Source organism: Eurosta solidaginis, chromosome 3 (assembly GCF_040869045.1).
Source record: "Eurosta solidaginis isolate ZX-2024a chromosome 3, ASM4086904v1, whole genome shotgun sequence".
NCBI lineage: Eukaryota > Metazoa > Arthropoda > Insecta > Diptera > Tephritidae > Eurosta > Eurosta solidaginis.
Window position 1 is genome coordinate 284,233,850 of NC_090321.1, and position 14,259 is coordinate 284,248,108.

Below are 14,259 nucleotides of genomic sequence, written 5' to 3' on the forward strand. Positions count from 1 at the left end.
CCTCTTGATAACTGATTCAAGGTTCGATTCGAGCTCAAAAGGATAGAGCAACAATTTTTTTCTAATGATAATTATTGTTATTTTTTAATTTTTCTATAATTGAAAAATTGTATTTAGAAATTTTTTCAGACAACCTGCCATAGCTGCGCAGATAGTTCCATTTCGAAGGGTGCTAAGCCTTCATCATCAGTACGCTTTAGGCACGCTGCGCTAACCATTTAGCTGTTGTTGTTGTAGCGATAAGGTTGCTCCCCGAAGGCTTTGGGGAGTGCCATCGATGTGATGGTCCTTTACCGGATACAGATCCGGTACGCTCCGGTAACACAGCATCATTAAAGTGCTAGCCCGACCATCTTGGGAACGATTTATGTGGCCACGTTAAACCTTCAGGCCATCCCTCCCTCCCCACCCAAAGTTCCCTGAGGAGCCTGGGGTCGCCAGAGCCTCGTCTGTTAGTGAAACAGGATTCGCCGCGGATAGGTGAGGTTGACAATTGGGTTTGGAGAAGCTATATATTGCGCTGGCAACCTGAAGGGTTGCGCTACACAGCCCCTTGAATCTGGTATTTTAGTCGCCTCTTACGACAGGCATACCTACCGCGGGTATATTCTGACCCCCTAACCCGCTGGGCTAAGCCATTTAGCTATACAGTGGTGGTTTGTTTGACTGATAAATTGCTACTTCTATTCCTTCTTACCAACTATATTTAATCAGCGTTGTGGGATTTGTTTTCGCGGATTCTTTTCGTGACCGTTTCGCGAATATCTCCGCGTTATTTCGTTGTTGTTGTTGTTGTAGCAATGCATTATTTCGATACTGTTTTCAGGCTTATTTCGAGGGATTATATTTAGAATATTTCGATATAATTTTGGAATTATTTCCGGATAATTTCAGGGTATTCTTTGGTGCTTTAGATGCCTTCGGGACCACTTCAAGGATAATGTCGACATTATTCGGTGTGGTAGGCAAGCGCGCTACCACCACACTAAGGTGGCTGCCGTTTTAAGGGATATATCTGGACTACTTCGTTATTATATTTTTACATTTTTCTCAACAAATACTCTCTGTTATTCAATCTTTTCCTTAAAATATGATAATACGAACTTTATAAGAAATAATAATTACTTGTACACTCACATTTCCAGGAGCAGTAACATCGTTACAAAAATAGCAGCCCAAATTGCTTCCATTTATACATTTAAGATCACCAATATCTATGGGTTGCTTAGCATCGCCTCCTGCCATGTCATCGCATTCTGAAGCAGCGCCATGACGCATAACTAAGTAGCTATCAAATCCTAAAGCGGCATTAATCATTATCTGTATGTAAAAAAAAGGAATGTATTAGATTATAAACAAACACATTGTTTCGCTAATTATGCACCTTTTGAAAGGCAGCACCCAATATTGTCGGTAACCATCGACTTTCACGTGAATCGGTTAGTAAAAAAATTACGTCATGCTCCTCTACTAAACTTTTAATTGTATTTAAGTCTGCATCCGTTTGTTGCTCCAACGATGTGCCGATGGTATGTCCAGGCATGGGTATTTGCATAACGTAACCATTAGAAATCTATGTAATTTAAGTAATATGGTTTGAGTATATTATGAAATATATTGTATATTTATGAAAGCTCATACTTACCGCAGTTGGATTAATTTCCTTGACACGCTTTGCAGCAATTTCTGCTTTCATTGCATTCCCCGCAATTGCATCAGCATGAGTATAGAGTGTTTGTCGTAATGGATTGGAATAGCTAACACGACCACTATCTAAAAATGTTATATGTTTAAAACCCCATGCAAGTAAATTTCGGGCGACATTGCATCCAAGTGTGCCGGCACCAAAGAGTAAGCATTTTGTTTTTGATATAACATCCAAATCTAATTCAGGGACCAGACGCCACTTCATCAGTTTCAAATTCAAGTTTATGGCACTTTCAACTAAACTAAAATATAAAAACGATTACTGATTACAAAACATAGCGAAGAACCGACGACTGAGTGATATATAAGCCTATTCTAGAATTTGTTTGAAGTAAGCCCTTTCTCAGATTTGCCAATAGCAAAAAAAAAAAAATAAACAAAAAAAAATACGCGTTGAACTGAAAAGAGGTGTTTATGAAAGAATTCTAAGCTAGCATTCTTCAAACAAAACCTGATCCGGAGAATTTTTGAAAAGTTTTGTAGATAGGGTGATATTCCACTCAGTCAGCTTTCGAAACCTTTTTCTTTTTGTATGCTTACATAGTAGGGTCCATGCTATCACGCATCGAAACCATTCGTGGGCCCATTTTATGATTTCTATTCGGTTCCCAGCCAACGAATTGTGTTTGGTCATCGTAATTGACTTTATCCGTTTGTTGTACAGTATAAACGAGACTGTTGCCATATTCATTTTTGTTATTGAAACGTATACATAAAAATTTTACTGGTTTACCTATCAATAAAGGACTAAATACAATACAATTTGTAATTATTCATCTTTTCTAAATGATTGATAAACTAACATTTTGTAAAATATATATGCTGCATATGTACGCATCAACCATGAAGGATGTTCATATTCACTAGGATCGGCAAAAGCGAAGTAAATATCATCAAGTTGCTCTGCTATTATTGTGCTATCTTTTAAAATATCTTTCAACTCATAAAGTTTGCCTTGTTTGATAACAAAAAAGTTTAGTCGTTTTTCACAGTTTTTAAGTAGATTATTAAAATGCTCCAATTCTGGAATGTTTGATAATTGTTGAGCAGCTGTGTGAATGGTCAGTGTTGGGGTAAGCGGACAAGGAAAAGCAAACCAATAATAGTAATTGTAAGTGGAAAGATCCTGCAAAAAATTGGTAAAAGAAATAAACAATTTATAATTAATTGAGAAATTATTGATCGTTTTTTTTAAGAAAGACTGATTAGTTTAGATGTTAAGGCGGATTCATTAACACTTTGCTCATTTCGAAGCAACGGAACTGAAGCGTTTACGTAAATCCACCTTTACGGCTTTCACATGTAGGACATTTTAGTAGTGTGGATAAGTAAGATTTAAGTCTGTTGTTGTATAAAAAATTATCACCATAAATCTCTAAAGTCCAGGGAACTAACAGTTTCAAAAGTGTTGAATAAATAATATTGTCATTCCACATTACAGATAAAAAGTTGGCTTTCTCCAATTGCATCAAATATGCCAGGGGTTATTCTGGATAAGTCTCGATGGGAGCTCTGAATTTTTGAGGCAGTCTTGCGATAAGTACAGCTTCAATTCAAATTCTGCTGTCACTGAACTTTTTAAAAGGCGCATAGCACTAATCCTCTGCATTTTGAAATTTTGTGGTCAGCTGCCGTCCTGCCTGTTCTATAGGCATGTTGACCTGGACGTTAAGATATATCTCAGTGCAATATCTACATATGTATGTATGTATAACAAATTGTAACAAGACGATGTCTGTGCATTGAACATTTTAAAGGCAATTTTATGGGAGGGGCAATTGTTATACATTTTGAGCTCAAATCAACAGTCTGTCTATATGTTTGTACTCGCATCACTCAGAAACCAATGCATAGAATTTAGTGCAACTTTCACTGCACTAGATCTATTTTACAAATTATGGACCCTTTTAAATACCTATTACGTTGGGGTCTTGAGACCCACTATATTAGATGATGAGGGATTTATCAATAAAGTAAACTATGTGGGGATACCTTTGAACGTCTTTTTACGACTCAGAATAGAATGGTATTTACATATGTATAAACAAAGATTGATCTTTTGGAGATATTGCGCTAAATGTGGACCAGATTGTGTTTCACGAATCAAATGAAAGGTCGTAACAATGCCTTCTTCGTAGGGTTGTTTTTGCTAGATCATTTCGCGTTATATTTCATACCAAAACCTTCGGGGAGTGTCCTTATCGCTACAACAACAACAACATAAATGAGACTATTTTGAAAAAGAAGGTAGGTTTCGTGATGGAACACATCTTAAATTAATATATATTTTTATATGAGTCATAATCATACTACCATATTATTATCCTATTAAACGTAATCTCAAATTCTACGCATAAATAAAAGTTAGGTTACTTTTTTTCAAAATCTACGCATAGTAAGAAGCGGGTAAAAGCAAGTCTTTAATAAATTATTATGAAAAAAATTTTTACAGAATAGATTCGTAAACGAATTAACAGCATAAACTATGCAATAGAAAATATGTATAACATATACTATACTGCAGTTTACAAAATTAAGTGGTTTGTGAATTGTGAAAAAATTAATTGCAGGTAAATTCATATCTTTTCAGCTAAAAAATTTACTTTTTCAGTAACAACCTTTTTAGCCGGCTTCCTGGGATACAGATTTTTACTTTTTGTTTCATGTTTTTAATGATTCCCTGAGATACAACCGTTTTAACAGAATGTGTGAGCTATGCCCTTGTTAGCAAAACTTTTAAGTTACGACTTTCCTATTAGCATAATCTATATATACATGTTTTATCTAAATCGCACGTGCAAATATCAAGATAAGAATTCATATAATACATATGTATATGAATATATAAAGGTGACGTAAGAAAGTTAGTGGGAAATTACCGAAAAGGAAAGTACAAAGAACCGTGCCAGTAGTTTTGGATCATCGAGTATTCGATCATTACGAAAGTCTTCAATTAATTTACAACCCTCTGAACGCAGCAATTTATTTTTGTCAATCGCTTTGAACTCCTCAATAGTATTTTTGTTGTAAAGTGTGCCAGCGGCAGGTTGAAAATGTCGTGGCGCAACAAAATCGCTGAAAATATTAAAATTGTTTATTAGACAATTGGCCTAAAGCTGACATTTTTTTAATAAATATGATTCCGCGGCTTCGTAGATGTTCCTCTATGCTTACCCATTGAATGAAGAGTAATCTGTTTCGAGCAAGCATCCCTTCGCATTGTAATTAGTATAGTAGCCATGTATGGGTTTCGGTGCATCGGATAGTCGATCATGATTCAATTTGATATCAGATAATTTATGCCAAAATGTTGGATTGACAAAAGATTGTAGGGGCGAATATTGTAATACATTATCGTTAGACATATTTATTTTAGTGACTTCCTTAATCTCTTCTGTTGATTTGAATAAGTATTGTATTGCTGAGTTTAAGCTCTTTCGTCTAACCGTCGCCTTTTATGATTTTTTCTCAATAAAGGAACCCTGAACATCTGAAAAGTTCTTTGTTTAGGGAGTTAACTCACGCACACGTATTTTCATTTGTTTACTTCATTCATTAGTTCCATGCAGCTTTTGTTTATCTCTAATCAAAAACTGAAGCCCCACTTTTCAAAGAACAAATTTTAAATATATACAACAGCAATTGCCGCAAAAATAACAATAAAAATATTCCTGCGTAGTAAAAATTTATGTAGTTTGATTTGGTTTGATTTTGTAAATCGATAGACTAATGTCAAAATCGTACAAGCGTCATATCATATTAAAAAAAGTACCAATCAGCTGATCTATAGCGGTCACGGTAAGAATAATATACCTCGACAAGGTGTAAATGTGTTAAAGCCCCGACCCAGAAGCAGTTTTTCATATACATGAGTTTAACACAAGCTTAAGGGCCAGTTAAACTTCCTTAACCCTAACGCCATAGTCGTAACCATACCCATATCCATAACCATCTCAATGTGATCGATTAATGATGCCTTAACCTAAAAATCGTGAAAATTTCATAAAAATGATGAAAACGCCAAAAATTTCAAAGATATTCCACAAAAAATAAGTATCTTAGACATAACGTATCCAAAACAACGAAGAAAATCTAAAACAACTTATTAAATTCACCAACTCAAATATTTTTAGGTTATGGATATGGCGAGAAACCAAAAACCAATTGATTGGATATGGCGTTAGCGTTACGGTATGGCACCATTAATCGATTACATTAATTTCCATAAGGTATGTTCGATCAGCTGCTTTATCTTGTTATGGCTTTATGGTTATAAGTCACCATTAATTCGGCCTTTTAACACAAGCTAAGGGCCAGTTAAACTTCCTTAAACCTAACACCATAGTCGTAACCATATCCATATCCATAACCATCTCCAATGTGATCGATTAATGGTGCCTTAATCTAAAAATCGTGAAAATTTCATAAAAATGAAGAAAACGCTAAAAGTTACAATCATATTCCACAAAAAAGAAGTCTCTTAGTCATAACTTATCCAAAACAATGAATAAAATCTACAAAAACTTATTTAATTCATCAACTGAAATATTTTTATGTTATGGTTATGGCGAGAAACCAAACACCAATTGGTTGGATTTGGCATAGTTATGGCGTTAGCGTTATGGTATGGCACCATTAAGGCCTAATTAAAATTCCCTAACCCTAACGCCATAACCATACGTCATAACCATCTCCAATGAGATCGATTAATGGTGCCTTAACCCAAATATCGTGAAAATTTCATAAAAATGAAGAAAACGCAAAAAATTACAAACATATATTTTTAGGTTATGGATATGGCGAAAAACCAAAAAACAATTGGTTGACTATGGTATGGTTATGGCACTATTAATCGATTACATTGATTTCCATAAGGTTAGTTTCGACCAGTTGTTTTTTGTAAGGCCACATTAGGCTGCACTACGCAGCACTGCAATACACTACAAAATATTCTTTGCATGTATTCTTATGAGGCACCCTAGCGTCAGAAGCACTGCGCGACCCGGCACAGCGCGGCAAATTTGATCAACTAGGCAAAAAAGCCGCTGTTGCCGCTAGGTGTGAATTGCCTCATAGGAATACATGCAAAGAATGTTGCACCATCTTTTTTCAATCTGGGCAAAAGAGTGTGGAACTCTCCTTCCTCATATCTTGAAGATGAGATGTCTTGGACCCATAGCCACATCTTTTTTCTTTTCCTTTCCTCTTCTTCGCACAAAAATGAAATAATTACAGCTTCAGAAACTGTGTCGTCCATTTTGCAAACAAAAATAAACACAAACTTTTGCCGCAATGTGTCGCTCGATTGCCGCTTAATGTGAATTGCCAAAATATGTCGCTCTGTGAGGCGCTGCTGCCGCTACGTGTCGCGCAGCGTAATATGCGCGTATCTTTATGGAGAACGACAGATCGAGCGACACTGGCGCCATCTGATGTTGAAAAGTAGCCAACTCCAAAATTGTGTTGCAAGCAAATCATAAGAAGAATTTCCTCGTGTTCCAAAGGTACACGAACCAGATACGGTTAGAGATTTAATATGCAAATCCAAAAACATTGTGACCATATGGTTCACATTTTTGCATTTGCATGTTAAAGCTGCAGACATTGGTGCGTTATTTGCAACCGTATCGGTGACCTTATAACAGCTGATTCGACACACCTTATGGCGCTTCCCAAGGCAGTCGGTTCTATGTACCGGAGCGACTCGGGATTTTTCCCGACCAAGGACTGTCATTTCAGTGTACCCCCATTTAATTAGTTGCGTCCCTCCCATAAATTGTCATCCTCCCAGCAGCTCCTTGCAGCGGGATTGCTCCATATTCTCTTGCTCCGGGAAGGTATCGAACCCAATCCGGGTCCGTCTCCTGACCCCGGTCCTGAGAAATGGTTTTGCTGCAACTGCCGGAAAAGAATATTTTTAGGACGGTCATACTCTGTTCAGTGTGTCTCGTGTAAGGGATGGTTGCATCGGACAGGTTGTTCTGAGCTTGATCCCAAAACCCGACGTCCACGTAACTTTTATAAATCTTTTGTGGCTCCTTGCTGTTCACGCCCAAGGGCGTCCCGTAGTCAACGCCTTAGCGCCCCCACTACCTTCCAGCAGCTCCGCTGCTCAGCAACAAGTACCCGCTGCTGCTCGCGCCCCACGGCGCCAACAACTCAAACAGCTGCTACCACTCATAACTACTATCTCCGTAGTAGAGTCGGTAGCAGTGCCGAGCATCAGCCCCTGCCCCGTCTTCTTCCCACCTCTTTTCCGGCAGCAATCGTGTAGGTCAGTGAAACAGACTCTTAGTCCCTACCCCCGTTTGCATCTTTTGCCTTGGGCGGTGCCACTTTCCTAGATGTTCTGGTCTCCGCGACGGCAACCCGCCGACGGGTTTCATTGCGCCATGTTGCCAGGTCGCTAACCCAATTACACCGGGTACCCCAATGCTTACCCAAGGACGTCCAGTCCCAGGGCCACAAGAGCAGTTGCGTCCTAGCCTTTCACAACCCAGGCGTAGTCACCCATCTCTTACTCCTAGAGTGACGACGTCTCCCCCGCTGCACTTCAGAGTTCTGCAGTTAAACTATAATGGATTAACTGGGAAGATCACGGTGATAGTCGATTTCATGAAGCGGCACAACATCCGCATCGCCGCGATTCAAGAGACTAAACTCACAGCAAGATCTGCTCTGCAGACCTGTTCTGTGTATAATGTCCACAGAAAAGATCGTGAGAGCGGAAATGGAGGCGGCCTCGCGTTTATCTTACACCACTCAGTGCAATATCATTTATTTGATCCCGACATCGGCCGCAGGGACAGTGTCTTAGAACGTCAAGGCTTATCTGTCCGGCCAGGCGATGCAAACCTAGAAATCATCAAAATCTACATTACTCACTGGCAATAATCGCATTATTTTAGGCGACTTCAATGCCCATCACGATCTATAGCATTCAAACTTGCAGTCAGACAGTAGAGGTGAGATGTTGGCGGATCAAATAGAAGAAACGACGTTCTGCACAATAAACGGAGATGCCCCCACACGTATGATAGGAAGCTGCCACAGTTCGCCGGATATATCTATCGTGAGCGCAGAACTCGTAAACTGCGTCAACTGGCAGCCGATGGAAACATTGGCATCTGACCACCTGCCTATACTTTTTTCGCTCGAGCGTACCGCCGACTTCATTGTCACAGAAATACGCACTTTCATAAACTTTAAAAAAGGAAAATGGGACGAATACAAATCCTTTACAGACAACCGCTTTGCTGACCGCCCAATCCCAACTGATGCTCGCCAAGGGGAGCGTGCTTTCCGCAAGGTCATTGTATTCACTTCGGCTCGCTTCATTCTCGCCGGTAGAATTCCCCAAATTCGGCCTCACTTTCTGGCGGAGGCCGCAAATTTAGCGAGAGAACGTGACCTTATAAGACAGCTGGATCCCGGCGACCCCCAAATAAGGGGTAAAAACCAACGCATCAGAAGGCTTGTGGATGAACACAAGCGGGCGAAATGGAAGGAGCACCTAAGTGGTTGTAACCTCTCTGCCGGTGTAGGTTGACTTTGGTCCCTATCGAATCCGTCTAAGCACAATGACAAAATTTCCATCGCCTTTGGCGATGAAGTGCTGTCGGATGCGAAAAAATGCGCGAGCGCTTTCTGCTGCCAATATATAATGCATTCTAAGGTCGACAAAGATAGACGGATGGCCAAAAGATACGCACATAAGCATGAATTCAGCACGTCTCCGATTACCATCACCGCCAAAGAGGTTGAGGATGCCATCGGTCATGCTAAACCATATAAGCAGTGGGCCCAGACGGCATAGCCATGCCGATGCTTTAAAGCCTAGAGGAAGAGGGTTTCAAATATTTAGCGCATGTCTTCAACCTGTCTCTTTCCACCTTTGTCATTCCCGAAAAATGGAAAATGGCCAAGATGGTCCCGCTAATAAAGCCTGGGAAACCAGCTAACATAGGAGAGTCATATCGCCCGATATCTCTCGTATCGCCAGTAGCCAAGATGCTTGAAGCCATTTTGCTCCCTACTTCAAAGTAAATTTGCAACTAGCCTGTCATCAGCATGGCTTTAGAAAACTCCATAGCACCACCACCGCGCTAAATGCCATTAGCACCTAGATAAATTGTGGTTTAAATCAGAAGCCCCACCATAGAACAGAACTCGTTGCGCTAGACCTATCAAAAGCTTTTGATACGGTCAACCATGGCACGTTACGGCAAGATTTGGAAGGGTCTACCCGTTCCCCATGTCTTAAAAGGTGGACCGGAAATTATCTGGGTGGTCGGCAGGCATCGGTGCAATTCAGAAACGAAACATCAAAGCCAACAAAAATTAAACAAGGGGTGCCACAGGGTGGTGTGCTGTCCCCAATTTTTTTAATTTCTACATATCAAAACTACCTTCGCCACCGGAAGGAGTTACTATCGTTTCTTACGCTGATGACTGCACAATAATGGCCACAAGCCCGGGCCCACAGATCGATGAGCTTTGCAACAGAATAAACGGCTACCTCCCTGATATCTCCAGTTTTTTCGCCTCGCGAAACCTGGCATTATCACCGACTAAATCATCCGCGACCTTGTTTACAACTTGGACGTCCCAAATGTCGACCATTTTGAACATCCACGTCGATGGCACTACGCTACCGACTGTCCTACACCCCAAAATCTTGGGTGTGACGTTTGATCAGGATCTACATTTTGGTGAGCATGCAGGCGCAATTGTACCGAAAATCCAGAGCCGTAATAAAATCCTCAAATCTTTTGCTGGCAGTACTTGGGGAAAAGATAAAGAAACGCTCATTACTACTTACAAAGCAATTGGCCAGCCGATTGCATGCTACGCGTCCCCTATATGGTCGCCAAGCCTTAAAACTACTCACTGGAAGAAGCTACAGGCCTGCCAAAATACTGCTCTCAGAATCGCAACGGGATGTCTTCTTATGTCCCCAGAGCACCATCTACATAATGAGGCGCGAATACTCCCCATCAGGGAGAGAAATGAGATGCTAACCAAACAGTTCCTGTTGAATACCCTGAACCCTGAGCATCCCAACAGACATCTGATTGATGCGCCAACACCGCCTAGGGGCTTAAGGAGTCGTCTCCGCAAGCATTATGAGGAAATACGGCACCTGAGAACTCAGCCGTATGAAGCCAAAAAACACAAGCAGGTCCTCAGTGAAATCCACAAACAGGCGTCGAACCTTTATGCCGGGAATTGCCCGGTGAACCCAGTACTCAAAGAACAGTACCCAAAACTTGCGGAGGAGGAACGCACACTACCCAGGGAAACACGAGTCACTCTAGCTCAACTTCGATCTGGATACTGTAACAGGTTAAACTCTTACCTATCCAGAATCAACCCCGACATACAAAATATATGCCCCGCTTGCAATGTTTCCCCACATAACACCAACCATCTCTTTAATTGTAATGTGGAACCAACGCCTCTAAAACCCCTCTCATTATGGTCCACCCCTGTTGAAACAGCAAAGTTTCCTTGGACTCCCGTTAGAGGATATTGATGACAATTTGTGATCGGCCGCACCTATTGGATGGGGTGAAGCACTGCTATAGCAACAACAACAACCAACCTTATGTGAATCAATGTAATCGATTATTGGTGCCACATCGTAACGCTAAGGTCGTAACCGTATCGTAGCCAACAAATCGGTTTTTGGTTTTCCGCCGTAACGATAAACAGCTGATTACGTTAGGGATACGTCTACAGCGATACGACAAACGGCACCAATGACTCCGCTTTAAAGGCGAATTATGGTGACTTATAACCATAAAGCCATAACCTGCTGCGAGTTAGAGATATGTTATGGCACCATTAATCGATTACATCGATTTCCATAAGGTTGGTTCGATCAGCTGTTTTAACTGGTTATGGCTTTTTTTTTTTTTTTTTTTTGTTTGTGATACTCCTTATTCGGAGTGAAATGGCCAATCGTTTAAGCCTTCTTAAACAGCTAGGTTCTCTTGCAGTTTTAATGTGTGTTGCCAGATTATGTCATGTTTTGTGTTTTGACATTTTAATAAAAAAAAAAAAACAACGTAGAGAATTCAGTACATCAATTTATGTATAAAATACCTCAAAAAATAGGTTTAATATTAAAATTAAATTTTGAAACTGGATATTTTTGCCTTTACCTACATACTATTTTGTCTACATATTATGTACTTACATCCATGTATATATTTGATTTTTTATTTATTTATTTATTTTTATTTTTCTCAATTATTTAAACTACAACATCAGAGGTTTTCGATGAGGAGCGTCTTATCTAAAAAATTGATAAGTTCCTCGTATTCCGTCCAACATTTTGACTTTAACATGTCTTTTAAACATACGTATTTGCTAAAGATATTGTAGTTGACCCTCTCTTGGCTAAACCTTTGGCAGTGGAATATAGCATGTTCAGCGGTGTCAGTGGCATCACAAACCGAACAAACACCTGACATACCTCTGTTAAACTTACTTAGATAGTTTTTACAGTACGTATGATCTAACAGTAATCGATTAATTATTTTAATCTCCTTACAGTCAAATCTGCATTTTTTGTTTTTAAACCATGGAACCTTTTCTAATGTATGCCTAACTTCTGACAAGTGTTTACCCTTTGTTTGACTTATTTCTTTAAATTCCATTGCCCACTTTTCCCATATCGAGTTTTGAATTCTAATTTGCGCCTCAAACGGCGTTAGCTCCATAGAAATATTTTGACCTATCGTCCCAGCAGTGCGAGCCGCCAAATCTGCTTTTTCGTTGAAAGATATTCCAATGTGACTTGGAACCCATATTATCCGTACTCTCTCGATAAAGCCCTTCTCTCTATGTAAAGTGTTAGGTATGTTGGCAACAATGTAATTATTTGTTGCTTCTTTTTCAAGTACATTAAGTGCTGATAAACTGTCAGAAAAGATGGCAATTTTCCTCTTTTTGCATTTTATTGCATATTTAACTGCTTTTTGTATCGCCATCAGCTCCCCTGTAATTGACGTAAACTTTTCTTGTATTTTGAATAAAAGGGAAACATTTTTTTGTATATCATAAACTGCACAGCCTACACTATTATTACTACAAGAGGCATCAGTTGCTAATAGGAAAAAATCTTCATTTGTCAATGTATCTTTTATGGCACTGTAAGTGGCTATTAATTGAATATTTGTGTAATTTTGCTTCGATCTGGTAAGCTTTGATTTCTCAATTGTCAAATTTGGATGTTTACAAAACTTTACCTTCATGTTTATTTGATCAAAAATTGTTTTGTGTTTGTTGTAAGTTACATTGTAACTTGTGTTTATCTTTGGTCCATACTGAATCCTTGACTTTAACGGCCTGTTAATGAACCATTGCTTTTGCATTTGACCATGTTGTGCAACCATACTCAGCCTTGGATCTTACAAACGATTTATATGTATTTAAATACTTTAAAGCTTTAAAGCTATTTTTGGTGTAATACCTCTTTTTACAGTGGTGAGTCTTTTGATTAGGTTTGAAGCTGGTAAAATTTCTTTTTTAATTTTCAGAACTTGATTTTTTAAAATACCACCTGCAGTTATGATTCTTCCAAGAAACTGTAATTGACCAACTTGTCTAATCCTGTCAACGCCTATATTAATATTAAACGAATTTTTGCTACCCCTAGCCATATACATAAACCTGGTTTTTTCAATATTTACGTCAAGATACAATTGTGTGCATTTTGATCTAAAATGTGTTACTTTATTCCTAAGGATATTTAATGCACCTGCAGCAGATTTGTCTCTTGAAACAATTAAAAAATCATCCGCAAATTGGAAAATGTTAGTTTTACTGTCTTCTAAAACGTGCCTGGCTGTATATAAATTGAATAGAACTGGTGATAATACACTTCCCTGTGGTAAGCCATTTTCTATCAGCACTCTGCTGTCTCCTAACATTAAAATTCGTCTGTGTAGAAAGTTATATATCCACACATACATACTAGGTTGAACCTCCAGTTCACGTAGCATCTCAGTCAGTTTTACAATGTCAACGCAGTGTATACATTGGAAAGATCTAGAATACATACAAATACCTTGTCTTTGTTGCTTTTGCTGTTTCAATTGCATGCAAACATTCATTCAGACACATCGGTGCTGACTTATTTTTTCTATATGCAAAACTGTTGGCAGGTATCATTGCCCTGGATTCTAAGTGTTCTGTCAATGTTTCTTTAACGCACATATTGATCGTTTTAACCATAACTGAAATAAGCGAGATAGGTCTAAAGCTTTCAATGTTCTCCAGACTTCCATTCCTTTTGGGAATCGGCACCACTCTAATTTTACGCCATTCATCCAAAAATTGATTTGTTTTAATATGTTGTTCCAAAATTTTTTCAAGATCCGTCCATGTGTCCGAAGGCAACATTTTCAACATTTTGTACGTAATCTAGTCATCACCACCCGCTGTGTCTTGTTTTTTACGTATAAGCTTTTGTAGTTTTTTTCCACTATTTCGTAAGAAGTTTGTTGGGTTTCCTGACATAAATCAAACCTTGTGTACAACTCT

At 39.0% G+C, this 14,259-nt stretch overlaps 1 protein-coding gene across 4 annotated transcripts in view; it reads right to left on the reverse strand.

Moving 5' to 3' along the window:
* The window catches only part of Atg7 (Autophagy-related 7), a 43,399-nt gene that overhangs the window by 26,110 nt on the left and 3,030 nt on the right, over positions 1 to 14,259 (reverse strand). The window contains exons 2-9 of one of the 4 annotated variants that reach the window (XM_067776833.1): positions 11,909 to 12,007; positions 4,882 to 5,197; positions 4,587 to 4,782; positions 2,511 to 2,833; positions 2,248 to 2,454; positions 1,646 to 1,949; positions 1,385 to 1,573; positions 1,138 to 1,320 (exon numbers count right to left, since the gene is read on the reverse strand). In XM_067776833.1, the coding sequence (XP_067632934.1) occupies positions 1,138 to 1,320; positions 1,385 to 1,573; positions 1,646 to 1,949; positions 2,248 to 2,454; positions 2,511 to 2,833; positions 4,587 to 4,782; positions 4,882 to 5,072 (1,593 nt within the window). In that variant the 5' untranslated portion in view covers positions 5,073 to 5,197; positions 11,909 to 12,007. Of the gene's footprint in view, positions 1 to 1,137; positions 1,321 to 1,384; positions 1,574 to 1,645; positions 1,950 to 2,247; positions 2,455 to 2,510; positions 2,834 to 4,586; positions 4,783 to 4,881; positions 5,448 to 11,908; positions 12,008 to 14,259 lie in introns of those variants that run through there. The other 3 variants (XM_067776832.1, XR_010951392.1, XM_067776834.1) reach the window with 3 other exon arrangements.